General features: G+C 42.0%; 1 protein-coding gene across 11 annotated transcripts in view; it reads right to left on the reverse strand.

The window, feature by feature from the left end:
- Window positions 1–897: 897 nt before the first annotated feature.
- Window positions 898–26837, reverse strand: part of FGFR2 (fibroblast growth factor receptor 2) — an 80952-nt gene continuing 55012 nt past the window's right edge. For 8 of the 11 annotated variants that reach the window (XM_038140350.1, XM_038140347.1, XM_038140355.1 and 5 more), the window contains 10 exons: window positions 25727–25929; window positions 17854–18005; window positions 15117–15238; window positions 14357–14467; window positions 13418–13608; window positions 10375–10497; window positions 9013–9083; window positions 7121–7258; window positions 6241–6346; window positions 898–2670 (listed from right to left, as the gene is read on the reverse strand). In XM_038140350.1, the coding sequence (XP_037996278.1) occupies window positions 2506–2670; window positions 6241–6346; window positions 7121–7258; window positions 9013–9083; window positions 10375–10497; window positions 13418–13608; window positions 14357–14467; window positions 15117–15238; window positions 17854–18005; window positions 25727–25929 (1382 nt within the window). In that variant the 3' untranslated portion in view covers window positions 898–2505. The remainder of the gene's footprint in view (window positions 2671–6240; window positions 6347–7120; window positions 7259–9012; window positions 9084–10374; window positions 10498–13417; window positions 13609–14356; window positions 14468–15116; window positions 15239–17853; window positions 18006–25726; window positions 25930–26837) is intronic. The other 3 variants (XM_038140352.1, XM_038140357.1, XM_038140346.1) reach the window with 1 other exon arrangement.

Genomic DNA, 26837 nt, shown 5'->3' on the forward strand with positions numbered 1-26837 from the left:
GGTACCAAAGCAGAAGAGATGCACTTAAATGCATTTCAATAAAAGTAGAGCAAGATTCAAGATCCCCTGAGAGCTTTTAAAAAAAATCTTAAAACCAGACATGTGTCATTACAACCACTGTGGTTTCTGTCACAGTAGCCACCATTGCTGCTGACTGGAATAGAGGTTGTGGGGAAAGGGAATTTTGGTTTCCAGTGAAGTCAGTGGGAATCTCCCAATCAGATAATTCTTAATTGAAAACCACCAGTTTTTAACAGGAACCTTTTTAGGGAGTTTCTTAGGGCTGGCATGGGTTTTCAGTCAGAGTAGAAAGAGGCAGAAAGGAACCAAGGAACAGTTTGGTGTCTGGAGCACTTCCAGAGCACATGGTGAAGAGCACATCCAACGTCCCTCTCCAGGCTAACCTGCAGCAATGTGACCATAAAGTTCTGCCTCCAGCACAGGCTGTTTTGAGGTGTCTTCCTTCTGCTTCAAAGTTTAAAAAAAAAGGAAAAAAATACAACAGAAAACTTTTAAACTCTTGCCATGATGCGAAACTCTTCCCTTCTTTCCATCTGTTATGATTTTTTTTAAAATCTCCCATGCAAATGGTCCTCCAGCCTCCCCTGAATGAATCAGAAACCTCACTAATTAAAGGATACAGCCTAAATAAAAAGAGACCATACTTTGGGTTTACATTATGAACACTTCAAGCCATTTTCCACCAGAGACTGTACATATGTTTACTCAAACAACCCATGCTATTTATGATTAGACATTTTACAAGACAGAGGCTAAAGCAAAATTCCTGAAAGGATTGCTTTGTATTATAGGATCTATGATAAGGTCTAAAGGAAGCTTTTCTGGATGTGTTCCATCACTTGATGTTCAGGAAACCATTTTGTATGACACAAAGGATTAGGAAAAATAAGCTGCATGACATTTATTTTGTAATTTTAACATTAATATCTGTAGAAACATTTTATTGTCAGTACAAAAGTTAACAGATTTTAATACTTATTTTACCCAATTAAAAATTATTTTAAAAAAACCAAAAAAACCAAAAACAAAACAAACACACCACCACATTAAACAGTGAAATTTGCATTCGTATTCCATGGCCATATCAAAGTGAATGTTCAGAAAGTAAAAATACAAGATTCTGTAAAAAAGATGCAAACAACAGTGATATTCTAGCAGAGGCCAGTGCTACACCTACTGTTATGGAATGGTTCAGAAGGAAATACTGGAGTCAGCATGAATTAATCCCCTAAAAAGATGCTGATATTCCTATGGCAAGCTGTCATTATAAACAACTTCTCTCTTTTTAACTTAAGTTACAATAGAAGGATAAAGGCAAAAGATCCAGGCCAGAAGGTCTGGAACCTATTATCCAACTGAGGCAAGAGAATTGTAGATAATTTGATGCATGTGCAACTCAGGGTAGAAGCTCAGCTCCTTTTAGAGCAGTCTGTTCTGCTGTGGTAATAGACCAACTCATGTCTTTCCTTACTTTAAGAACCTTCTTCAAAATGTCCTTTATTTTCTTTCTTTTTTTTTCTTTTTTTTGGAGTGGAACGACTCTGCTTTTTGGACCTTATAAGAAAAAGACTTTCTTGTTAAAGGATTGGGTTTTGATAAGAATAATCATCTGACACTGCAGTTTTTAAACACAAATAAATCAAAATTTTAATTTCCCCAAATTAGTTATATACTGTAAATATTTCTTTTCTTAAAGATCTGAAAACTAGTAAAGTCTGAGCAATATACCTACTAGTCCTCTGTGCTGCCTGCATAGAAATGCCATTTAAATTACAAAAACACAACAACCCTATAAACGATTAACTGTTTTGTACATTACCAATTAGTTAATAAATTAATGATATACCATTTTCCCTGAAAGCAAAGTATTTTCCACCTTTGGATGGTGAAAATTAAGAAATTCTGTGTAAGAACAGCATTTAGCAAATAGCTGTTAAAAAAGAGACTAATTTGCTAGGTGGATTGGGACATCCATTTTTTAAATCAATACAAAAAATAATTCATTGTAAATATATATATAATATATATTTATACATATTTTTGAATATATTTACATACATCCAGCACCTATATACTGCATTTGTGCTCTGTAAGTGTGTGCCAACATATATTTTCTCCAAATATTACAAAATAAACAAGAAAGGCAGACCCAGAGTTTGCCTCAAGTCCAACTGGTCCATTGTACAAAGTCTGTTGCAGCTCACAGGAGGCCAGAAAATTGATAGCAATGGGTATCTAGACACAGCTCATAAACATTCTCCTTTCTTGGGAAGATCTGAAAGCTGCAAGTGATGAGAATCTTTATGTAGGTTCTGACTGCTTTCCTCCAAATTGTTCCTTTTTCCTTTTTTCTTCTCTCTCTCTCTTTTTTTTTTTTTTTTTCCGTATTTCCTATGTACAAGCAGAAACACGAAGGTCCTGGAGGAAAGCTTTTGCTTTGCATACGGTAGGTAGCTCGATGTTCTTGCCTCTTTGCTCCTCTTTTCATGTTTTCACACTCCCGTTCATGTGCTGGTACTTGGGGAGACAAGGTTCGTAAGGCATCGGGTCGGGAGAGAACACGGAGTCGTCCCCCGAGGAACAGGAGCTCCTCGTGTCAGGGTAGCTGGGTGAATACTGTTCCAGAGGTCCACTGAGGTCCAGATACTCCTGTGGGAAGAGCAATAAAACCCGTTTTTAGTCAGTGAAGAGAGCTGACAATAAAATGTCACCACCGCGCGGATTTTGGAAGGGAGCGGTTTGAAAATGACGCTCGCTTCTGTGGATCAGCTGCGTTCAAAACTGCCTTGTTGCCTAAATACCTCATAAAACAAGGAGCTCGACTAGGGAAAGAAAAAACAAGCCAATAACACGGTATTTTCTGAAGTCCAACATCACCAGCATTAGCTGTGTCAGTGGGAATAAACATGGCAACCACATCAAAAGAGGGCTTTTCACTCGCAATGATAAAAATGAAATTTCATCCTAAATAGAACCATTTTTCTTTAGCACATGGTAGTGATTTGGAAAGGGAAAGACACTTCCAACTTTGTATGCCTTTGGTCACTTTGAATCTCTGTTTTATATTCTGTGATATTAAATTTGTGTTTCAACATGCAGTGGCATACGTGCAAAAAAGATCTGAAGGAAAAACAAAATCAAATTCACACGATTTGGGTTTTTGACACTGCATATTTGTGTCTTGTGCGTCCCAGAGTAGCCATGACCAAAGCAGTCATTAAAAAAGGAAATATCATCTGCTGAATCCAAGTTTTGGGTTAAGGCTCTTTTGCTAGAAACAACAGTTTTGGCAAGAGAATAAAGTTATTTTTCCCCTTGAAATGTTCCTTCTCTTTCAACTTCTAAAGGCAGCTGCATTCATTTAAATGCAATCTCTTCATTTGCTAAACCACAAGTTATGATCGCACTGACGAGTCGAGTCTTCCACCTCAGTCAGTATTTTATGCTGCAGTGCTTAGGTTTGGGGTAATTTACTCCTTTGGCTAACATTCCTTTTTTAAGTCAGAGATTCAGTCATTACCATCTTGGAGTTTAAAACTGGTCACCATTTTAAAAGGAGGGTGTGGTATGTTTTAAAATGCTGGAAAATTTAATAGAGACCAAAAGGAGGGAGTTTGGATCTATTGATTAATGACTGTGTGGCTGCCCAGGCTCTTGAAAAATCCATGAAGGCAATCCTGGTTACATATTTGTGGATTAGTCCTACGTGAACAGAAATAATCAGACATTTTCTAAATAGATAGAAGAAGAAAGGATCCCAGTCTTTGAAGAAACAGGACTTTCCCAGGGGGTATCAGACATGGCTTATCATATCAGAAGCCTTGATGTAACTCAGATATGAATTCAGTATTGAAGATAGAATCCTTATCCAGTGTCAATAGCCAGAGTCACACCAAGGGGCACAAAAACCAACACCAGGCTGGCTTCTGGTGCTGACAAAGCACCGCAGCCATGAGGCTGACTCCTGGTGACTTCTGCTCGTGGGGGTCACAGAAATATGGGAATGAGAGTCTTTTGGGGAAAAAAAAACCCAGCAAGAAAACACATTAATACCCCAACAAACGATGATTCAACATGGAAAAGGGTGAGGCGTTACTATTTAAGCAGAAATCATTACTTGCACAAAAGCAAAAGAAATTATTGGCTGCCCCAGCAAAATGAGTTGTTGGGTAAACCAGACTGAGCCAGGGTTATTCTGGGGGGCAAGGGAGAGTGGGGAGAGGATAAGCAGAAGTGAGCCTGGAGGACCTGCTCTTCAGGAAGACCATGCAGATTGCACAGAATCAGAGATGTCCAAGGCTGTGGAGGGAAATGGGACACGCTGGAGTTCTCAGGAGACACCAAGATGACGACAAGCGCTCAGGAACATGAAACATGCTGCGAATACAAGTGGAATGATTTGCTTTCTATGTCCAGGGTAAATAGGACAAAAGCAATATCTGATGTTGAAAGATTAGAGATTAGGAAAACAAAGCAACAGGCTGTCAAGAGGCAATGCCGAAATACAGCAGTGGAGATGTGTAAGGACAAGTTACATAAACATCTGTCAGGAATGACAAACGTATAGTGGGCCCTGCCATAGGCACATCAGATGGACTGGATGTGTTCCTAAGCTTTTTCCAGACGTTTTTCCTATGATTCTAGTCTAAAGTAATTTACATAACCCTAAAGGCCTTTTCAGGTTAACTTTGAGATCATTCCAGGTCTATGAGCAGTACGGGGTTGGGAAGGTGCGACGGTTAAACACACGCAAGAAAGAAAGCAATATCCTTTCCCAGGCTTGGAATTGCAGCCCAGAACCTCCCTCTTGAATTTGCAAACGCGTATCCAGTCCAAGCCACCCAGCACTCTGCAGTGGCAGCCAGCCCACCTCCAACTGGTCTTGTGAAATCACACGTGAATTAGGCAGGAGAAGATGCAGCAGTACTGGATGAGGTGAAAATGGTAACAGGACACAGGGCTACATACATGGCTCCAGAGAAGGAGCATATTCCTTCCGTATCTCTCAGCCAGTCCTGAAGGTGCCACTTTTTAAAGAAAGCCTTAAAAACAGAACCCGGATAAATTTACAGCTGCCACTGAAGCCAAAGAATCTTTTTCAACCAGATCTACTGGGCAAATGATGATCATAAAAAAACGCCACCTCTTTACTCAGGTTCTCCTGTCATCTCCATTGTGAAAAGGCTCTCCCAAAGCTGCTCCACAATCCATTTTTTATGTCTCTGACAATTCTAAAAAATTAGAACATAATGTTGAGGAGCCACACAGAGTGATTCAAATCCCTTTTTTTTTTTCTACAAAGAAGCAATAACAAATACCAAAATCTTGTTTTGAAATGGTCAAATCCAGTTGTTGCAACTTTCCTCTGTAACTGCTTTGTTCTTTTTTTTGCTCCCATTAAACATTTCATTTCTCAGAAGTAATAGGAGTTTGTAGAATATTTCTGGGACACCAAGTATTGTCTCTCAGAAGAAATTTCCACCAAAAGAATCAACACTTCCATCACTTGTGATTTTCCTCAAAGGTGCGCATGGTTCAGTGATAAGAGGACTGATTCCTGTGTGAATACCCTAATCAGTGTGTTCCTTGCTAAAACTAATAATATCTCAGACCTCTGAAAGAACGCTCTTCAAATAAAGCCCTCCTGCATTCACATAGCCCAACCTGAAGCAGTGCTAGGCAGGACCTTTGGATAATTGGATGGCTGTTTGCACATCCCCCGTGGGTCCTCATTCCCTCCACAGAGAGCTATTGCAGTGAACCTAATTCACTCTCAGACACATCATCTGAAATCTGCCACTGACGATTTCTCCTCTCCTGACCTACATAGCAAGGCTGGGAATCAAACTGAGCCAGCAAATGAGAACCACCATGAACTCCACACCCCTCCCTCACGTGCAATTCCTGCTGAAACACAAACACTGCCCCTCAACCTGCCACGTGCATTCCCTCAACACTAAAAACATCCAGAGATGCAGTGAGAAATAAACAAAAACTCCTCAAAGATGTGTTTCCTTTTAGTTACATAATTCCAGGCATAATGGCAGGAGAGCCAGGATTTCATAGGATACATAGCTTAGCTGCGTGTAACCTCAGAGGACAATGACAAACAGAATAAGGAGTGAACTTGAGCAGGATTTCATAATTGAATAAATTCCATCTGTCCCCTGAACCATCTTTCCTGATCAGCAGCTTGTGGGGGGGAGACAATTTACCTACCTCATTAGTTGTGAGAGTGAGAATCCGATCCAAGTCCTCCACCAACTGTTTGAAAGTGGGTCTGTGAGAAGGCACAGCATGCCAGCAATCTCTCATCATCATATAGCTGGAAGAAACGCACATTTGCTTGGCTTAATTAAAATCACACATCCTCCTCACAAACCTTTCCGTGCACAGTCAGCGCTGCCCTTCACAACGAAAGCAGCGAGCACACACAGCTCTGCTCATGGGCCACTGAAAATCCCCAAACCTGGGCAACATTCCCTGCCCTCAGAGAGGCTCCCTACTCCTCTCTCTCCCTTGCTCAGTGTCTAAATTACCTTTCTGTGGGCCCAATTCTGTGGCCCAGCAACTTCAAAGGTATTAAATTACAATACTTTTTACGTGTCAGGTGTTGCAGTCTTTGCAAAGAAATTTAAATCTATATATTGGAATACCTGAACTCACACTCCCCGCGCCAGCAGGAGATGTTGCTGTGTTAACAGAGGAGTCCCCAGATGTATTTTGTTACATATAAAAGCAGCCTGATGTACCTCACGTTTGATTAGTGCTATGTGCAACATTTATGAATTTCCATGTTAGTAACATTAAAATCAAACAAATATGGGTATAAAAACACTGACAGAGACTGGCTTGTAGATGATTTCTTCTTTCTGCAATAGGATCACAGCAGGGTGTGCAAAAAAGCATCCTCTGCCAAACATTTCCTGAAATCCTTCCCATACCTTTTTTCCTTACAAATCTATACCCACACAAATATCCTGAATTTTAGAGCCAAGCACTTCTGGAAGTGTGTGATTTTTCTGGGGGTAGCACTAAACAGGTGAATTCAGTACAGCTGTGCCCTTCAGCCCTGGCACAGCAAAAGCAGGGTCCTTACAGCTCGTTGGTGCAGTTGGCAGGTTTATCCATCCGGTGCCCTTCTTTAAGCAGCTTAAAAAGTTCCTCCACTGGGATTCCTGGGTAGGGTGACCCTCCTAAGGTGAAGATCTCCCACATTAACACACCAAATGACCAGCTGCAAATCAAAGAGAAAACTGCATTAGTAGATCTGCCTGGCTGCTGGAAATAGGGAATCCCATCCCTCCTAGAGGTGTTTAAACCAGGCTCTGCCCAGGTCTGCCTGTCCAGAACAGGACAAGGATATGGGAAGGGCATCAGATGCATGGACAGCATTTAGGATGGGGACTGACCCCAGCATGTTCCCAAATACCCTCTTTTCCTCTGTCTGGTGTGCTCTGAGCACCCAGGGGCTACTGCCCAGCACTGCATCTTCACAGCCTAATGACTTGCAGAGCCCTCCCAGCTCAGCTGGGGTGCAATTATGTGGCAGGATATTTTGGAAAAAGCAGACTGTTCAAAACAAAAATATTTTGCATCACCCTGCCTTTCTTTTATATTTTTTTTCTCTTTTGTTGCTAACTTCTGCTAGGAAATGAAGGGGGATAATTTTTAAGCCAGTTTTCCTGCCTCATCCTGCCTGGCAGGCAAGCTGGGGCTCTGGGGCAGGCAGCTCTGCCAGGTGAACCCCAGCACAGAGCCTACACTGGCTCCCCAGCTCCTCTGCAGCTCCCCCAGCTCTGCAGCACCGTATTTTAGTAAACTGTTTGCACAAACTCACAATAATATTATCTTTAACCATCTTCAAAGCACCATGGGGCCCAGAGTCTCCAAGTCCCAGCACTGAAATCCTCGTGTTCCCTGGCTGCTGAGGAGCTCAGGCTGACTCTCAGTCCCAAGCCAGTGAAGTGGTTTACTTCACGTTCACTTAAATATTTTGCCAAGATGTTATTTTAAAACACAAGGTTTGATCCACCCTTAACCTGTGTATATAGTTTCCTTTGTAAATGATGTAGAGATTGCAGGAAACGCCTCAGCAAATGATTTTCTTAAGGGGAGAGCAGCTTGGAAACTGCACCCAGGTTAAAGGAGGAGGAGATACTTCTTATTTTCTCCATCCTGCCTTTTTCCTTTTTAACCCTGCACTGACTTGCATAACCTTTTGCTCCTCTGCTGGGAAGCATCCAGCCCTTTACAGTTAATAGCTTTTCTTGGAGAAATAAAAACCAGGATCTTCATCTGTATTGCATAAGAAATAAACGTCCACTTCAAGCGCATAGAACTGTAATAGGAAGCAGAATAAACCCTGAGCAGTTGCATCAGCCAGTGGCTCTGTGCACACATTAAAAGATTTTTGAAGTGTCAGAGTCCAGTGATTTCCTATTACATGTGAAGTACTGCTGGGAAGCAGCACCACTTCTGAAAATCAGAGAAAACTTTTCCAGCATACCCAGCCTACGTTTTATTGCACCGAATCTTAGCACGGATTTTTATAAGAAGTTTTCAGGAACTTTCTTTTTTTTGTGGTTCTTTTCTCTCTCTCTCTCCTTTTATTTTTTTAAACCTGAAGGAAGTCCAGAGCATGTCAAAAGGCAAGCAAATTAGATAGACTCTTTGTAGCTGCACATCCGTAAATAAGTTCAAGGGGGGAAACTTCCGCAGTGACAGAAGGAGGTTAGCATTTTCCACCTTTCATGTGCTTTGAAGCTGGGCAGATTAGTAACAGAGCACTGGTTAGCAGTCTACCATAAAATCCTCACTTTCTAAGGGCAAGTCCTGTTCCATCTATTAATATGTGAAACAGAATGAAAACTCTTAAAGGTAAAGGACAACAGCAAAACACATATGAAACACCCCAAATTTTAACAAACACGAAGCAAAACAAGCCCCCCCTTCCCATCCTCAAAACCCCATTGAAATCAGGCCACTTACACATCACTTTGATGTGTGTAAACTCTGTCGAACAGAGCTTCTGGAGCCATCCACTTTACTGGAAGCCGTCCCTGTAAGTTGGAGGGGAAGAGAAATTAAAATGGCAGCAATTTGCAGGATGATTTCTCTAAGAGCTGTCTGCTAAAGCAAAGCAGCACACAATTTACCTTGAACATTTTCAGTGAGAGAACAGCAAGATGGGCTAAAGTACAGAGACTGTTATAAAAATGGATACAAGCACTGAAGATAAAATTAAAAGCAATTAAGAGTTCCCAAAAATTTCCCAGACTGCTTGCTAGGAGGATGATAGGATAAGCAGATCAAAGTCCAAAAGTATCATTCTGCTATGGCTCTTTAAAGACAAAAAAACCTCACAATTAATAAACTTCTGAAAAACAAGCCTGCCTGCAAAAAAACATTGATTACTAAACCCAACAATTTTGTTTTCCTGTCCCTTTTGCAATGACCCAAAGCTCACAGTCAGAGCTGCCTGTTGCTTTGCACACACAGAGCTGGGAATTGCACTGAGTCTGAAATGAAGAAGGTTCAATCCCCTCCAACACTGCTGTACATGGTGGTTCTGGCTTTTGGAAGTAGGCAGATGTTACCATTAAAGTGCCACTAATCACTTAATGATTTTCATAAATAACCCACTTAACATGATTGTTAATAAGAAGCCATATTTATACAAATAAAATCTGTAGAACTCATTGAGGTCTGTAGAGTTCCCATCAAAACCCAAGTGCAGCTCAGCAGGACCTTAAGAGATCCTCTGAGGAGGTGTAAGGAGTTCAAACGAGATATTAATGCTACACCCCAAATGTTTTATCTTCCTGATTTGGTACAGGCTAAGCAGCAAAACAGTGACAGTGTGGGGAGCAGAAATAAATTTTCTCTAGCCCCACTTGGAAATCACCAGCACAACCTGTCCCTAACATGCTAAGTACAGGCACAGGCAGAAGGCTGAATGTGACATCCCCACAGGTAAACAGGATTTTTATTGTGGTTTTTGCTGGCATTGTTTGTATTTCAGGATCCTAGGCTGGGTGCTAAACCAGCTGGGATCAGCAGGAATATTTCCACTTATTACAACTGACTGGAGTCAGGGACACAATAAAAAAAAAAAAGTTCTTGTATTTTATCATTTCTAATCCTCCAAAATGCAGCCTCTTTGCTTATCTTTTTAACCAACTATCCCTGTAAGAGGAGACAGAAACGCTCATGTCCTTGATCCCTGCTTTTTTGTCTGGGATGAAAAGTGAGTCTGTTGTACAAGAAGCCCATTAACTTTACAACCATAGCTCTGAAATGAATCACTGAAAGAAACACTTGTTTCCAGAGATTAGAAAACCATCCACTTACATTAGTAGTCTTTTTATAATAATCTATATTGTTGATGTCTCTGGCTAAACCAAAGTCTGCTATTTTCATGACATTGTTTTCTGTTACCAAAACATTTCTTGCGGCCAAGTCTCGATGGATGCACTGGGAACAAAAAAGAAGAAAAAAGCTGAAATAAACTGGAATAACCTGCAGCAAAAGTGGAAGGGCTTCAACACCACAACTAAATCTCCTTTATAGATTTTAACCTAAATGACCACAGATGGGAAATCCACATTCACTACAAGCCTGTGAAATATGATTTTCTTAATTATTGCAATCCATCCCCTCAGCTGGTGTTTGCAAGCTCAACAATGGTCCTAAGAAGTGCCTTAGGAAGTCCTGGTCTGCTTAAATCTTACATTTTTCCTAAGGCTGAAAGCTGGGTGGTGACCCAGGTTGTGCCAAGCATTTTGTGATGCACTCTCCTTTACATGTGCCCAAGTACAAGTACAGCAGTTTCATCAGAAATACTGCTAATGTATTCTGTATAATGTATGTGTGTATAATATATATGTATATATATATGTATAATGTACTGTATAATGTGTAATGTGTGGCTTCTCTTAAATTATATTGTCTCACCAGAGATAAAACCTGACAGCCAGTCTGAATCAGTGCAACTGCTTTTAATAGTAAAGATATTAATATAATTGTGAGCAGGATGTATAGGGTGTGTATAATTATTTCAACCACAAGACTATAAAAATGCAATTATGAAAAGGAAAAAAACCCCAAAACAATCAAGGTTTGACTGTTTGTTTATAAGATAGTTTTGATACTGAAATTAAATCTATTACCTCCTGGGAGATGTTTCCTTCATGTCAGCATTATTCTGACACTGAGGGGACTCTGTGACTGCTCTGGGTGTTATTCCTGTGTTCAAGTAGTTTTATTGGGGTTGATACAAGGTGGCACTGAGGCCATGGTAAGAAACACTGCACTTTGAATCCCAGCAGGATATTTTACTCCTTTTCAACTTAAATATATTTTTTCTTTCCTCAGTATTGGATAACTTTTGACATTGTATGTTTTATTTCAGTATGGGCATAGACACACTACAAAAAGCTATATAACAACCAGCATTTTTTCGTGTTCATTTTTTCGTGTTCTTTCTTGCCTCAGCAAACTGCTGAGATCTCTTATCCCACATGGGCAAAATGAAGTTTCTGCTCCTCACTGGTTAGCCATGGGGAACTGCCAGGAAAAACCTGCTCCAGCAGTGCCTTCATGGGCACAGGACCAGCCAGCAGTGCACGATTTCAGCATCCCATCAGTCCTCTAACTCAGCATCAGCAATGCTGTGGTGGCAGGAACAACATGGGCCAAGCTTCCTACTTTTAAAATCATCCATCCAACCTTGGAAATGGGATACTGGGTCTAAGTACAACTGCTTGTAAGGCAAAAACTTCTTGTGAGGCAAAGGGTAGGTGAACAAACATCAGCTTCATCATTTTCTTCACTGAAGTCTCAGTGAGCCCCTTTATTGGACTGAAATAACAACAACAGTGCCCTTCTCACAGTTCATACATGATGGCAATACCATGAGAAGAGCAGCTCTCTTATTATTCCAGCTCAGTAAAGGGATCCCTAAGGGGAGAGGAACAGGTGAAATACAAACAGAAGTGGTGGGATATCTGGAGCACGGGAATGCACAGCTCTACTCTGTGCTGCTCCTGCTCTCCCTCTGCCTTGGGCAATGCCACTCAATCTGTCCAGCTCAGCACAGCACCAACCAAGTGCTTTTGCAAACAACAAAGGCATCAGTGGCTCTTGGGAGTGTCCTACAGCAGCACTTCAGAGCTCCTCAGGAGGACACTTGCTCTCAAGATGGCTGATGAAAAGATTTATGTTTTCCTTTCACATCAGGTCTGTTTTCTTGGGACCTGGCTCACTGCCAGGCAGGAGCTGCAATAATTTCAAAAAGAGATATCCTGAGGTGTGTCACCTAATCAATACCCCTGCTTTACTCCATTAGAAGAGTGGTGCCTTGCTGTCATGCACGTCACCCTGCTGTACTAAGATTTACAGTTTCAAAACAAAAAGAACAAAAGCAAAATTAAACCTGGATTCCCTCTCTTCCCCAACCTCTACAAGTGCAGAAAAAACAGTAACAAATTCATGACTCCACACAACAGGAATGGAAGGCTACACTCAGCCCTGGTCTTTGGTTAAAAACAGCTCCATACTTGGGAGTGGACATGACTGGAAATCTGTATAAATCCCACTAACCACTCCACACCCTGCAGGAAGTACTTATCATTGCTATCTCCTGCTCTGGTTTAGCCTTTGGGTCCAAACATCACCCAGGGTATCCAGGATGGCTCGTCCACTAAGCCACAGTGTGTTTACAGAGTCAGTTATACAGGGCAATTTAAGGTTTTATAACTATGATTTAATCAAAATCCTGGTTAAACAGAAATGTTTGAAGACAGCTTTTAGAAATAAGTGTTTGGGGACATGACAGGATAAATAAATTCTTTTAACCAGCTCACTTTCCTGAAACACCAGTTTACAGTAAAGTGCATAATTCGAGTGACTAATACACTCCGCTTCTATTTGCCTCTTCTGCCCACTATTTTTGCCCTGCTGTCTTGGGTCTTCTCAACTCTGCCTGTTGTTATTCTGTAAGTCCTTTCAGCCACTGAAATCATTTGTTTTACACCACGATGTGAAAGGATTTGGTTGGTTTGACTGGAAACAGAAGGCAAACAGAGCCTGCTGCCTCACGGGTGGGGTGATGTGAGTTGTGTAACCAAGTGACCACCTGTGCTCCTGGATTCAAACTGCAGATACGTGCACAGTATTTACTTTAAATTATCCACTCCAGGCCTCATTTCAGCAATACTGCTGAACCAAGATGAAGAACCTTCAAGTGCATGAATTTTCCCATTGATCTGCAGGGGTGTGGATTCCACAACCTCTTCGAGGCAGCTCCTTCTCCCAGCAAACTCCCGAACGCGAACGAGACGAGCGCAAAATCAAACTGAGAAAAAAAGCTCTGTATTTGCTGAGTTCCACCTACTTTTTGGGAAGCCAGGTACTCCATGCCTCGTGCCAGCTGGTAGGTGCAGGACACCAGGTCCTTGAACGTCATCTGCTCCTCAGGCACCCTGTTGATGTCGAAGGAGTACTCCATGCCGGGCGGGCGGCGCGCTCGCAGGTACTCCCGCAGGTTCCCCTTGGAAGCATATTCCACTATCACATACAAAGGACCTTGGGATGAAAAGAACCGTGGCAAAAGCAGGGTCAGGTACCAGGGTAAAAGGGTTTTGATGTAAAAAAGCTTTTAGTGTGCTATAATAAATTAAGTGAATCCATGAAATGGGAAAATGGTAAGCACCGCTTTAAAAAATAAAAAAAAAATGAAAGGTTTGGATATGGGGAAGTGATTGCCCAAAGCTCCACAGCAGGAGTGGCAGGGCCACAGTTAGTGCCTTTAAGCACCTAACCCTGCCCCAGTGCCTGTTCCTTTCAGACCATGCCATGTACTGAAAAACAAATATTTTCAATCAAAAAATAGCTTGAGATCTCCAACAAAGGGAAAGTGCTTCCTAAATTTTTTTTTTAATTTCCAGAGCATTATGCCATTCTGCATCACTTTATGTAGAGTAATTAGCTTTTCCAGGAGTGAAAGTACTCATTTCAAATTTGTGGGGTGCAAGTTTTCCTAAAGCAGGGCTGACAATTCAGAACAGCAGACTGGTTAAAGGCCCTGCAAAAGGTCATTTGTTCCTTACAGCAAGGGATTAGTGAGTTTTCATATGATACAGGACCCTTTCTCATATTAAGGCTGCAACTATAATGAGAAACAGAAGTTAAAATATTGCTGTTAAGCTAAAGAAATACCTAAAAATCCTATCACGGCATGACTGCTTCCTTAAAACCTCTTGAAAAATTATGATTAATGAGACTTTCACAGACCTGTTGGAAAGTCCTGGTTTACTTTCTTTTCTCTACTCACCATCCTGGGTACAGGCTCCAAGAAGATTGATGATATTTTTATGCTTCCCAATCATCTTCATCATCTCCATCTCTGACACCAGGTCAGACAGGTCTTTTTCTGTGGCATCATCTGTAGAAGACACAGGTTCAGTTCATATATTTTAGTGTGCCAGCCTCAGCTTCAGTAAGGCTCATCAGTTAGTGTAAAATATGTGTGGCTCAAAATGCAAAATATGGGACTTGTTTTCCAGTTTACGCTACACATACATTATGGCCTGCCAAAAAATAGTCTCAGCCTCTTTGGTGGACTGACTAACTCTTCAGTGTTCTTATATAAAGAGGCAGCACAGCAAGATCAGACATTAAAAAGCACAGTAAGACCAGACATAAAAAAAGCTGTCCTTAGCTATCAAACCTCCAATAACACTGCCTTTCCTGCAAACAAACCTTACAATTAAAATCAAAATAAATTGGTACCAACCACCTGGACTGAATGGGCTCAGATCTACACAAGGATAGCCTCTGACATGAAATAAACTGAAAGCAGAGAGACCCACACGATGCTAATACATCTCCTGGCTCCCAAATACTCAGTGCTCAAGATAAACAGGCTGTCAAGGGTGCAGATTTACACCCCAAACTGCTGAAGGCTGAGGTCAGCTATGTGCTCTTTGACCCACCCCGCAACGATGACAGAGTTCAGATGCCACAAAAGAAAATTCTCTGGCTGAGAGCTGCCACACTGCCCGTTCTGATCCCTAATCACCCAATTTTCTTACCTTTCAACATCTTCACTGCCACGGTCACTGCTTCTTTTGGCCTGTCTTTGTCAATCCCCACCGCTTCGGCCATGACCACTTGCCCAAAGCAACCTTCTCCCAAGGGTTTGCCCAGCGTCAGCCTGGAGGTGCAAACAGCAGATTAACACACAGCATCTGCTGGAGGGGTGCAGCCAGTGAAATTCCAGGGCTAAATATAAAAACCTTTCAACTAAAAACCTTTCAACGACTTGCTGCAGCGTGAGGAGTTTATCATATGGAACCAATAAGAGCCTGGGTGCGCGTCGGTTTCCGCGCGCGCCGGGGTGTGTTTTCCTAGGGGTGGTGGAGTGAGCATCTAAGGAAGACACATCAGTCACTAAACCCAGATTTTGAGCTCTTCTCAAGGCTGCACTTGATGGCAAGTGGGGAGATGCAGTGTGGAGGGGCAGAGCTTTGAAAGAGCATCAGAGCGTGGCTGGAATTGGGGAGCAGCCAGCAACAGGCCAGTGTCTCCTGTCACTGTGACACGGCTGGTCATCTTTGTGTCCACACTGACTGCAAGGAGGTGGGAGTCAAGTTTCAGCCACAGAGGGTCCAGCACAGTGGCTCTTTCTTGGCTGCAGGCTCTCTGCAGCCAAAGAGTCTTGGCTGAGGGGACCAGAAGGTGCCTCCTGCCTGCAGAGCCCAGGCTCTGCTCAGAGAGGGGAGGCAGAGACTGGGAAAAACAAACTCAGTTGTAATCACAGCACCAACATCAAACCCTCCTAAAAGGAGCAGTCAGTAAGTGGGCTCTGCAGAATGCGTTTTGTAGAGCATATTCCTGGTTGCAAAACCTGCTTAGATCCTGCAGACAGACATAGAGGCGTTGATCTCAGCTTCATGAGGAAAGAGAGATGAAATAAAAAAGAAACTTGCAAGCCTCTGGGCAAAATCTTTTTGATTCCAGCCTAAGTGCTTAAGGGCTACAAGCCAGGCTCCTTTAGTTGCAGAGAATACCTTGTGACATCCAGCAGCAGTGCTGTGACAGGAATCAGGGAGGATGCTCGGTGAGTGTGATACTGATAATGTTATCCAACATAGGGGCCAGATTCAAGTATTTTTGTAAACAAATTCTTAAGGACTTGACTTTCCATGATCAGCAAGAGGATTTCACAGATGTAGGGATTGATTCTTAAAAGCAGGGACACCTGTCTTCCACCATGAAGTACAGGGAGAGGCTGTCATGCCATCAGCAGCAATGTTAGATGAGGGCTAAGTGATTTGAAACCCTGCTTATCTGCTTGGGCACGGGACAGAAGTGAGGTGGCTCCTCCCGAGGGCAGCCAGCTCATTCTGCCACATGTGGGCTCTGGCTTGGTGAGAATTCCTCAAGCTGTTTTGGGCTGGTTTCTAAAGCAAATGCAAGTTTTAAAAAGGTGCAAAGACTGAAGGGCAGCATATGCTATGCTGAGGTCACCCTGCCTTTTCTCCAGGCCTAAAACTGAATTTAGGGTCTTGGCAGAGAACAAACATTTGCATTGGAAACTGGTTAATTTATGTGCCATTGCCCTGCTAGGACCAAAGTTACAAACCCCTCATTGTGTGCCTGCTGCCCCCCAGCCTAATAAACTGCCTCTAAATAGCCTCCTTTCATTGCAAATCTGCTCCACCTACATTTGTGCTGAGCACTGGGTTTAAATGTTTAGCAACTCTAAAATTTTCCGCATTTAGTGGATCCCCCCAGGGCACGGGCTGACAGGAGCACATATACAGGCCCCCACTGTGGACCAGAATGCTGCAGGTGGCAATTACAGCCTTTTACTCTTGTTTTCAGCTAAACCAATCAAATAATTTCCAGAACAGTTATCAGAAAGCTCAAAATTACAGTTTGTCTACTCAAAAGTTACAGCCCTGAACTTCCAAAGAGAACTGTCCATGATAAAAGGTGTTATTTTCTCAAAGTACCCTAAAGACTTCTTAAAGCTAGCACTAATTCTGATATATAATCCTGTTCATAAAGGTTCTGCCTTTGTTAACTTTATCTCTCTTTGGCATGTCTTTTTTTTTTTTAGCAATATGGTTACAGTTTTAATTACATTATCCAAAAGCTCATTTTGCATGTTAGTCAACAGACTTAAGAGTATGTAGCCATGTGAATCTGAATATATCAAAATTCAGCATGCTCTGCTTGAAACCAAACACTTTTAAGCCATAGAAATTGCACATCCATGCACCCAACATGCAAAATGTTCCCCTAAATTAAAAATAATCATCTCCCTTATACAAACTGAACACCAAATCCTACCAGAGATATAACAAAAAGAAAAGTTTGTCCAATAGTATAATTTAGACTTTCTCTATTCCTTCATATTATATTACCTGTTTTTTTAAATATTAGCCAATTAAGTAGTCAACTAAGAAACATGGGGAAATCACCATTGCCCTTCAACAGTGCTTGCATGTGGATATTTTTCCCAGTCTAGATCACATCAAATTTTCCTAACTTATTTCCTAACAGAGGAGCTACAATTCAGCAGAGCATCTCCAAACCTGCAAGAAATCTGAAAATATAATCGGGGCTGCAGGCAGAAGAAATTTCATTTCTAATTAACCAAACTGATTTCAGACAATTGAATTGAAGCTTGATCTTCAGAGCAGCTTCAGGTAACTCTGAGATTTTTCTTTAAGCCAGAGAAACCCTGGGAGATGTGAGGAGTAACCTGTTTAGGGTTACTCAGACACACAGAAGTGGTGTCAGAGGAAGCAAGCCACGTACTTATCTCTGGGGAACTCCCACTTTGGGTCTTCTGGCAGTTCGTACTCCGAGACCCCTGCCAGCATGGGGGCATCAGCAGTGGAGGAGAGGCGGGTGGTGATCCTCACCAGAGGCGTGTTGGAGTTCATGGAGGAGCTCGAGTCGGCCGACACCTGTGGTTGCGATGCAAGATGCAACAAGGAAAAAAAGAAAGATGGAGATGTAATCTTGGCCCAAAATCTGAAAACCACCAGCACCTGATATTAAGCCAGCTCAGAACCATGGTGTTAGGAAGTGGCTGAATCTACAGTCCTGATTCTAGTGCTCTGTTCTCACATTTAGCCTCTCCTTTAAGCACAATACTGACTCTAATGGCTGCCAATGCTGTCAGTCTGTCCCATAAATCAAAAATGACATAAGTTTCAAATTTATTCCCTCAGAAGGTATTTTTGTTTATCATACTAAGATTTTTTTAGTAAACTGGCAGTATTTACATCACTACCCTCAGCTATCCAAGTGAGCACCTTATACCATGAACAGGTGACCAATAAGTTGTTTTTTTACACTCCTAGTTGTCCATGTCACCACGTCTTTTCCCAAATCAGCACACCCAGGTGGGGCTCCATCTCTTCTCCCAAGGAAAAGCAATAGCACAAGAGTGAATTACCTCCAGGGCAGGTTTGGATTGGATGGTAAGAACAGCTGCTTCAATGGATGGCCTGTCAGGCTGCCCAGAGCAGTAGTGGAGTCACCAACCTCGGAGGGATTTAAAATATGTGTAGACGTGGCACGTGGGACATGGTTTAGTGGTGGTCTTGGCAGGGCTTACATTTGGATTCAACAATCTTAAAGGCCTTTTCCAGCCTATATGATTCTATTACTTTCTATTTTCAAAGTACTCAATACTGAAAGCATCAGAAAGCTATCACAACACTTCAGTTTTCAATTAAATACATTCTTAGCTAAGGACTCTACAGGAAATGTGGGGAAGAGGTCCTAAAAATAACTCAGTTTTGAAACTCTAGAGTGTGATTTCTCATCAGCTCCAATACCTTCCTTAGAGTACCAAAGAAATAACTTATTGATAAATATTTTGAAAAAAGAGGCTGCTGCTCCATCCACGTAATTTGTTTTGGTGTGAATCTTCTGTAAGGCTCTTTCCTCAAGCCTGCGAGCAGCACCCTGACATCTGCTGCCCTCAGAGCTTCAAGTGAATACTGACACAAAATAGAAATATTTGTATTGCCAGTCTTCCCCTTCCCAGTGTGAATCCTCCTCCTCTCTTCACGCCACGATCGCATCTTGGCCAAGCCCAAATCTGGCAGCCAGGCTGGGATGAAGATGTCACAAAGCCATCACTGGCACCCATCCTCACACCTGGCAGCAGGAGGTTCTTCTCTTGGACCCAGCTGGAAGCCTGGAGCACCAGAGTACCCACACCCTCATCACCTGGGTGAGGATCAACTTTGCCAGCAAGTTTACTTATGTAAAATGTCACCGGGCTACAGCTTCACTCCACAAAATTGGATTAAAAAAGGCATCGTTCTAAAACCAGAGGTTAGGAGTGGAAAGAGGTTTCATAAGGAAGAAAATGTTAAGGGTTGCTATCAAAAAATTAATCTTGGTAACCAGATTTGCAGCTGACAGACCTTTCCTGATATCAGAAACAGCTTCTGCACACAAGATGTGGCCGTGGAAAGAGAGAGTGAAATTGCACGACCACAAGGCCACCATTCAGAAAAGAAAGGTGGACTGCTTCTGCCTCATTCATCCACCATCATGAATGTTAATATTTACTTTCAAATATAAGTACCTGGCACATTCCTCTAGGAAAGTAAATCCAGTGACCACTTGGGACACAAACAGAAAAGCAGTATAAAGGCAGACTATGGAGCTGTAAATAAATCAGTGAGTGAATACTGAATGGAGTCCTGAGAGAGAGATGCTGCCATGCCCAGCCTGCAGAGGGGATCTCACCTGCTGGACCAGTCAGCAGGAGAACCAGGGCTGGAATCTGATCTGCTCCTCTGCCCCCAACCCTACTTTCCTGAATTCCATTTTTCTGCTATTCCTGGCCTCCATTTTTTCATCTCTCACCACAAAACCTATCAATACTGTATGACCACTTCCTTTATATTTCCAAAATCTACTTACAATTCTCCAGTTACTCTACCAGGATTTTTATTCAAGTCTTGATTCTTATATTCTTTGTTAATTAACATTCCCTTTTCTTCTGCACTGTCTTTGCCATGACAGCCATTGTTTTCAAGGGACAGAAGTGAAACTACAAAATTTAGATACCTCAGGTATCAGAAACAGTCCAGAATTCTGGGTTCTGGGGTCTTGTTTTTTGGTTTTGTTTTGTTTTGTTTTTTGTTTTTTTTTCCCCATGAATACTATCATTGTACTAGACACTGTCTGGATCTCTTCCAGAGTTTCATTTTTTCACTAGTTTTCACACTCACCATTCAGCAGCCTTAGCCTGGATAAAGCCTATAAATACAAACTTGCAATAAACTGAAATACTCCAGTGATGCATTTTTAGCACAGAGCTTAAATAGCAATAATGTATAGAGAAAAGCAGATGAAAGGCTCTGCCAGTTTCCCTTTTAACACTACCCCACGTGTTTACTTCACAGCAGAACTGCGTGATGGGCCCGAGATACTGGAGGTAACCAAAGTGCATTAACGTGGATAGGAATGATGAGAAATCCAGAGGAGCTACTCCGTGTCTGGGAGGAGACAAATGGACTGCACTCCTAGGGAATATCCTCCTGATTGATTAACTGGAGCAGTACAAGGAGTTACAGCAGCTCAAGGGCTATAAAAATCTGCTCCAGAAAAGATGAAGCCAACCCAGCCTGGCCTGTGGCTGGGGGAGATTTTCTGGTTTGAAATGGCCTCTCACCTTTCCTGCAATAAGAAAGAATTAACCTTTGATCTCCTCCCTTGAGCATTTTTTTCACTGCCTTAGAGCACACTATAAAAGACTGAGGAAAATCCTACCTATTCCAAGGTCAAGAGACATGGTCAGCTTTAATCTACATTTAAGTGGCAGCTTTCTATATGGTTTTTTTCTTTTTTCCAGCTTGCCATGTGCAGCTCTGCTCTCCAACCCCTCACCATGCAGGTTCACCTGATGCAGGTGAATTAAACATCATGGGAGCCCACTCAGGGCTGACACCCTGTTTTAAGTGATGACTCTGCTCTAGGGATGTATTTCATTCCTTAATTAAAGAAAGAAAGGTGAAAGTCAGCTTGAGTAGAGCAGAGCACTGAAAGAACCATTATGGTAGATGTTAACCTCAACAGGAAGGCAGAGCTCCTCCAGAAAATATTCCTTGTGTGCTTCCTTTGTGCTTTTAGCAGGCCAGAAGTGAGAACAGCACCAGCCTCAGACAGACCTTTAGCTCCAAATCTGCACTGGAGAAGGAGAAAAACCCACTGCACCCAAACCTCGCCCATCAATGCATGATTATATCCCTATTTTCACTACATCTTCTTCCCCTGACCAACACACTGTGGTTAATCAGCTCTCAGTCAATGCTCTACAAGCATTTTTAAGCAGCAGAGCATTTAAAACAAACAAATCTTCGCTGGAATCTTTAAATGCCATGTGGCAAAATCAGCTGCAGAGCAGTGTGTAATTGTCTGTAATTGATTCTGAAGGGTGTTTTCCTCCACTGATAATTCATACCATGTCCTGGAGCCTAGATCTGTCAGTTCTGGCACTCATGCTGGGACATTTTAGCAGGCATGCAGTGATTTCCTATAACTGTCAGCCTTTTTGAAGGCTCTGCAGTAAAAGTTAATTTGAAATCATATGCATAATTTGTATATTACAATTAGTAAATAATGCTGCTAGCTGCTGGTGGAAACAGCCCATATGAGTGACCAGATGCAGGAAAATACAAGGTTAAATGCACTACACAAAACTTGAGTAATCCTAATGTTAAGTACTGACATTTAAAACACATGCACCACCCCTCCATGAAAAGCACTCATTTGGAAACACTTATACACAAAATCATATCCAGTAAGTACCACTAGACAAGACAGTGGTTTCCATAAAACAAAATCCAAGCATAAAGGAAAAAAAATAAAATAAATATTTAAGGTAAATTCCATTCAACAGTATCTTACTGACAGCTGTGTAATAATCTTTGTACTTCTTAGTCTATTCCTCTAAAAATTTATGATTTTACTGCTCAATATTACATGAAATAATACATTACTTTCCTTTTTCCTGATCACTTTTCTTTTTTTTTTCTTTTTTTTTTTTTTACATTTAAGCTGCCATCATCATTCTGAATCATTGAACTACCATTTTGAACTATTCTGCTGGGTGAGCTCAAGCCTTGCTTTAAACTGATCAGTCTTTGTTCATCACAAATACACCCATTATATCTCTGTGAAGGATTAGCCTCCACAACAACAACAGGCATAAATTAATGGGAGTGTATTTTAAATACAAAGCATTAAAAAGATCACTGTTTCCTGTTTAAGACACATGCATGTTGAGGGGCTCCAAATCTGACAGATTGACTGTGACAGCCCTGACAAAAAACCTTTAGTGATGACAAACATTTGTACTTGACTTTGAGCAAGTCACAGGAGATGGGATTGTCTTTTTGCCAGCTTCAATTACAATTTACCTGTTAAAACAAAGGTTCTACAAAAATAGATGTACATCCTACTGCAGGCTACTCTTCACTCTTTTTGTTCAGTGGCCCTGTCACTTAAAGCCTGTCCTGCAGATCAGCTTGTGAGGCTCATCCTCACGAATTCTTCATCCCCTCCCTCTCAAACTGGTACCTCCACACAGACCACGGGTAACACTCGAACTGCTTTGATGAAAAGAAGAGCTGCCTGCTGGATTTCCCTGGAAAAACCTGAAAACAGAGTACCAGATCCTGGTGAGGATGAGGATTGTAGGCGATGGGAGCTGATAATTCCTGACTTCATCCTGACCCTTCCTATGAATGCAAAAAGAACTGCATTTTGGCAGGGAAAAAAATGCCTGCATGTGGGGAATGATAAAATCCTGTGGTAGCTCAGGCTAAACAGTGCAGAAGGATCCAAACCAAACCATATGTTACTCAGCAAGACTCTTCTCCTGCTTAGACAAGATGGCATCAGAGCTGTGCAAATGTCTCTCTGTGAACCAGGATTATTTTCCAGCCCAGATCCTCAGGGACCCTGACCCAGCAGCAGAAGAGCTTTGAAATATCAAGAATTTCCCAATCTGTGACAGCCTCATTTCTCTGGAATTCCAACAAATCCCATCACCCAGCCCTGGATCCAGCCCCATTCTCACAGCCTACCTGCCACGAGCATCTCGCTCCCTCCCATCCTCCCACACCCAGCACAAAGGGAAACCTTCTCTGATCCACAGATAAATAAAGGTTTAGTGACAAAACCCCACCAAGTTTAAATACAATCCTCTGAAATACAAATAAACTGGAACAAAGTGAGCTTGGTGGCACAATAAAATGGGGTTGAATGATCCAGAAACACACACCCTTTAAATAAAACATCTGGATTATTTTTCAAATCTTCACTTGTGACAACAGCCCTGAAATCCAAAACCAGATTTAAAAGATGCAGAAACTGAAGAGCTGCTGCAGCCTCAGCACCAAGGAGAAATGAAGGAATATTCACAAGCAAATCTTCAGGGACTGCTTGTCTCATCCTGCCTTTGCAAACTGACCAGTGAAATCATCAAACCAGAAATACAGATTGCAGACAATGCTTACAGTAGTTATATTTTCTTCCATACAGACACAAAGGCAGAGAGACCTTCAATGAGCAACTGCTGCTAACAAAACAGTACCAGGAACAATTGGGAGTAGTGGGATTTTTGCTTAGGGGTTCAAACAGCATTTGCACTTTCAAATATAACTTTAAAAAAAAAAAAAGTATTCCCAGTTTTAAAAGCAAAATGCCATTTCAGCTAAAAGAAAGTAAAAATACTGAAATAAGTTGATAAACCCCAACGTGACAAACATGTTGTAAGACAGTTTCTTTCCCCTGTGAAAACAATAGCTTTGGAGAAAGTCCATATTGCATCATTTAAGGATAAATAGCTAAACTGAGGGCAGTGGTTGGCACTGCTGTCACATGGAATGAAATAACACTCTGCTCCCCGAGGAACCATTTCCAGCTGACACAACTGAGCTCACACCAAACCCTAGGTATTTTTTATACCATCAACTTGTCTCTGAGTCATTAGGCTTTTATATTCAGGCAGAAATCTAATAAATGTCTCCTATCTAAGCAGTTGATATGTATCTCTCTCTCTGGCTAAGCACACAACATCTGAAAGGCCTCCTTTGTCCAGAAAGCTGCACAGATTTCTAGCCAGGGAGAAGTGTGAATATTGAGCTGAGGGCTTCTCATCATTCTTTCTGACACACTCAGAGTGAAAGGTCCCTCTTTGCCCCAGTGATGTTCAAGCAAATGAGTAAAATCAAACTTAAACAAACAAAAACAAAACCACAAAAAAATCCCCAAAAAACACCATAAAGTGGCAAAGAAAGTCAGAAAAAAATAATAATGAACATCTTTTGCTCATAAGACAGACCAAATATCTTTCAGATTGAAAAAAGTTCAGGTGCCCCACCTCAAGATTCGGTAAAATACTGAATTCAGAGGAAGGTGGCTAAAGCATTTCACTCCCTGGTATTTTTAACCAAGGAAATTCAGACACCATGAAACAAGGGTCCAGAAAAACGTAATGCTGTTCAGAATCTCCCACTCCGTGCGCCCATGCATCTCATTTCAAACACTTACCCAGGCCGAAATACCCTTTTTAAGGTACATATTACTCTGACAGTGACAATGTTCTGGACAGGCTGCAAAAACAAATCTGCAGAAATCCTGCACCACTTACTCATGGTGCAGATGGACACAAAGTGAACCCTCACATCCCAATTCCCTGGGCAGAGCCTGGATCCAAACCTCCCAGACAGTTTTTTTGTCTGCTGAGGTGACCCACAGCCTGAGATTCCAACATCCCCCATCCTGCAGGGCTGAAACCGGGGGGTGCAGAGGTCTGGCCTCAAGAAAATCAAAACCTATTAAATTCCAGCTTCTAAAAACCCCCCAAACCCTTCAGGAGAGGACAGTGTGTGGGAATGGAGGCTGTGTTGGCAAGCGGTGGCCTGTGATAAAGCCAAAGTCCTGTTACTTGTTCAACTGGTTTGTTTCTCGTGGCATCATCCTCTCCAGAATTGCTCATTGCCAGCCACAAACAATTGTAAAATGTATTTCATGTGATGCTGTTGTGTGCATTTTAAATCTGGCACTTGCTTTTGTTTCTTGCTCAAAAGCATCATTATCTTAATCAAGCTGTCCAAGATCTGATATAGTCTCTCCCCTATTTTTACTTTATTACAGTCTTTTTTCTATTTTGGGGTGTCTTCTGGATGGCTGGCTATGAAACTCCCTCCCTTCAGTCTTCAAAAGTCTTCCTGAAAAATACCTCTCTGTATCTGGTACCTAGTTACCACAATAATAATCACCTTAGAAACATCATAAATATACAATTAAATAGGATTCTGTTCCAAAGCCCATTAAGGCAGTAACATTTTTTCCATTGACTCCAACAAGCCGTGGGATCAGGCCCCAAAATACTTGAAATACATTTTTTTCCCCATCTCCAGACTGCTAATACAGAACATATTTCAGTTTTTACATCTCTCCCCTCCCTAACAGCCCTACCCTGATTTCCTTGAGACACCCATCACTTTGCTAAGACCTTCCCTCTATCCCACCCGCAACCCGCTACAATTTACTGATTCCCTTCTTCACTTCCCTTTCCTCAGCAGGAGGACGTGCTGGCTTAGTTGTTGGGGTAACAAAAAAAGTTTTTTGAAACTCTTTATCTACTTTCTGTTACCTGTCTGCGCAGGGGGATTCGCTTGGTGAGCTTGTGGACAGCGGGCTGGCTGCTGAAATCCGGCTTCTTGGTGGTGTTCTTCATGCGGCACATGATCACTGTCAGCACCATGCAGGCTATCAGGAACACCCCTATGCAGTAAATTGCTATTTCCAGGTAGTCTGGAGAGGTTGGGTATTCCTTTTCTTTCTCAGGAGCTGGATGGGAAGGTTTCAGGAGGGAACAATCAGGGTTAGCAAATAGGGCAGCATTCACTACAGCACTTGGAGCAAGTAATGGTAAAATATAAAATATAACCAATTCTTGTGTGATATTCAGAGCACTGGATGTTTAGGCCATCTTGTAATCTGAGAGTAATTATTATTTCCAGATTACTGATTTTTCAGTTTGCACTGAGTGTGAGCTTGTGCATCTATGTACACATATACAAACATACACACCTAGGTAGGTGTCTGCCTAGGTAGGTACATTGAAATATCGCATGATCATGGATAATTTTAGAGGGAAGAAAAAACTGTTCAAACTAGGCTCGGGTTCATTTTGTTACTCGAGTCAAAATGCAAAAGCACTGCAATTCTTGTGAACCACACAAAAGCACAGCCAAAGATAAAACTGCGAATTAGCCAGCCTGAACGAAAAGTGTCTAAATTTGAAAATAAATGTTTGGGCTTGAGCCTGCTTGAGTCCGCCTGTTAATTCAAAATTTGCGGTAGGATCTCAAAATACAGAGGGAAGCGGGGGATGAATCAGTTCCCTATCATGTCTATAAACTCAGCTTAGGGGTTTCAAAAGGGTTTCAAGGAGCTGGCTGTCCAGCTGCTCGACCAGCTGTGCCTCATGCTGGGTGCCCAACTCCCCTGAGGTCCTTTGAGGAGCCCAGTGCTGGATTAAAAAGCATAATTGAAGTGAAAAACGGATTGGCAGCAACACGTTAATTAACGAGCCCTCTTCTGCGAGGACTGCGGTCTTTCAAGTAACCTCATCAGTGGTTACTGGCCTATGAGATTAGATTTGGGAGGGAGTGGTTCTCCAGAGCTGTTACTCTGATTGAAACCATTTTGAAGCTATCTTCAAGACAGTTATATGTGCAAACAGTGTCCCTAAT

This window comes from Motacilla alba, chromosome 6 (assembly GCF_015832195.1).
Source record: "Motacilla alba alba isolate MOTALB_02 chromosome 6, Motacilla_alba_V1.0_pri, whole genome shotgun sequence".
NCBI lineage: Eukaryota > Metazoa > Chordata > Aves > Passeriformes > Motacillidae > Motacilla > Motacilla alba.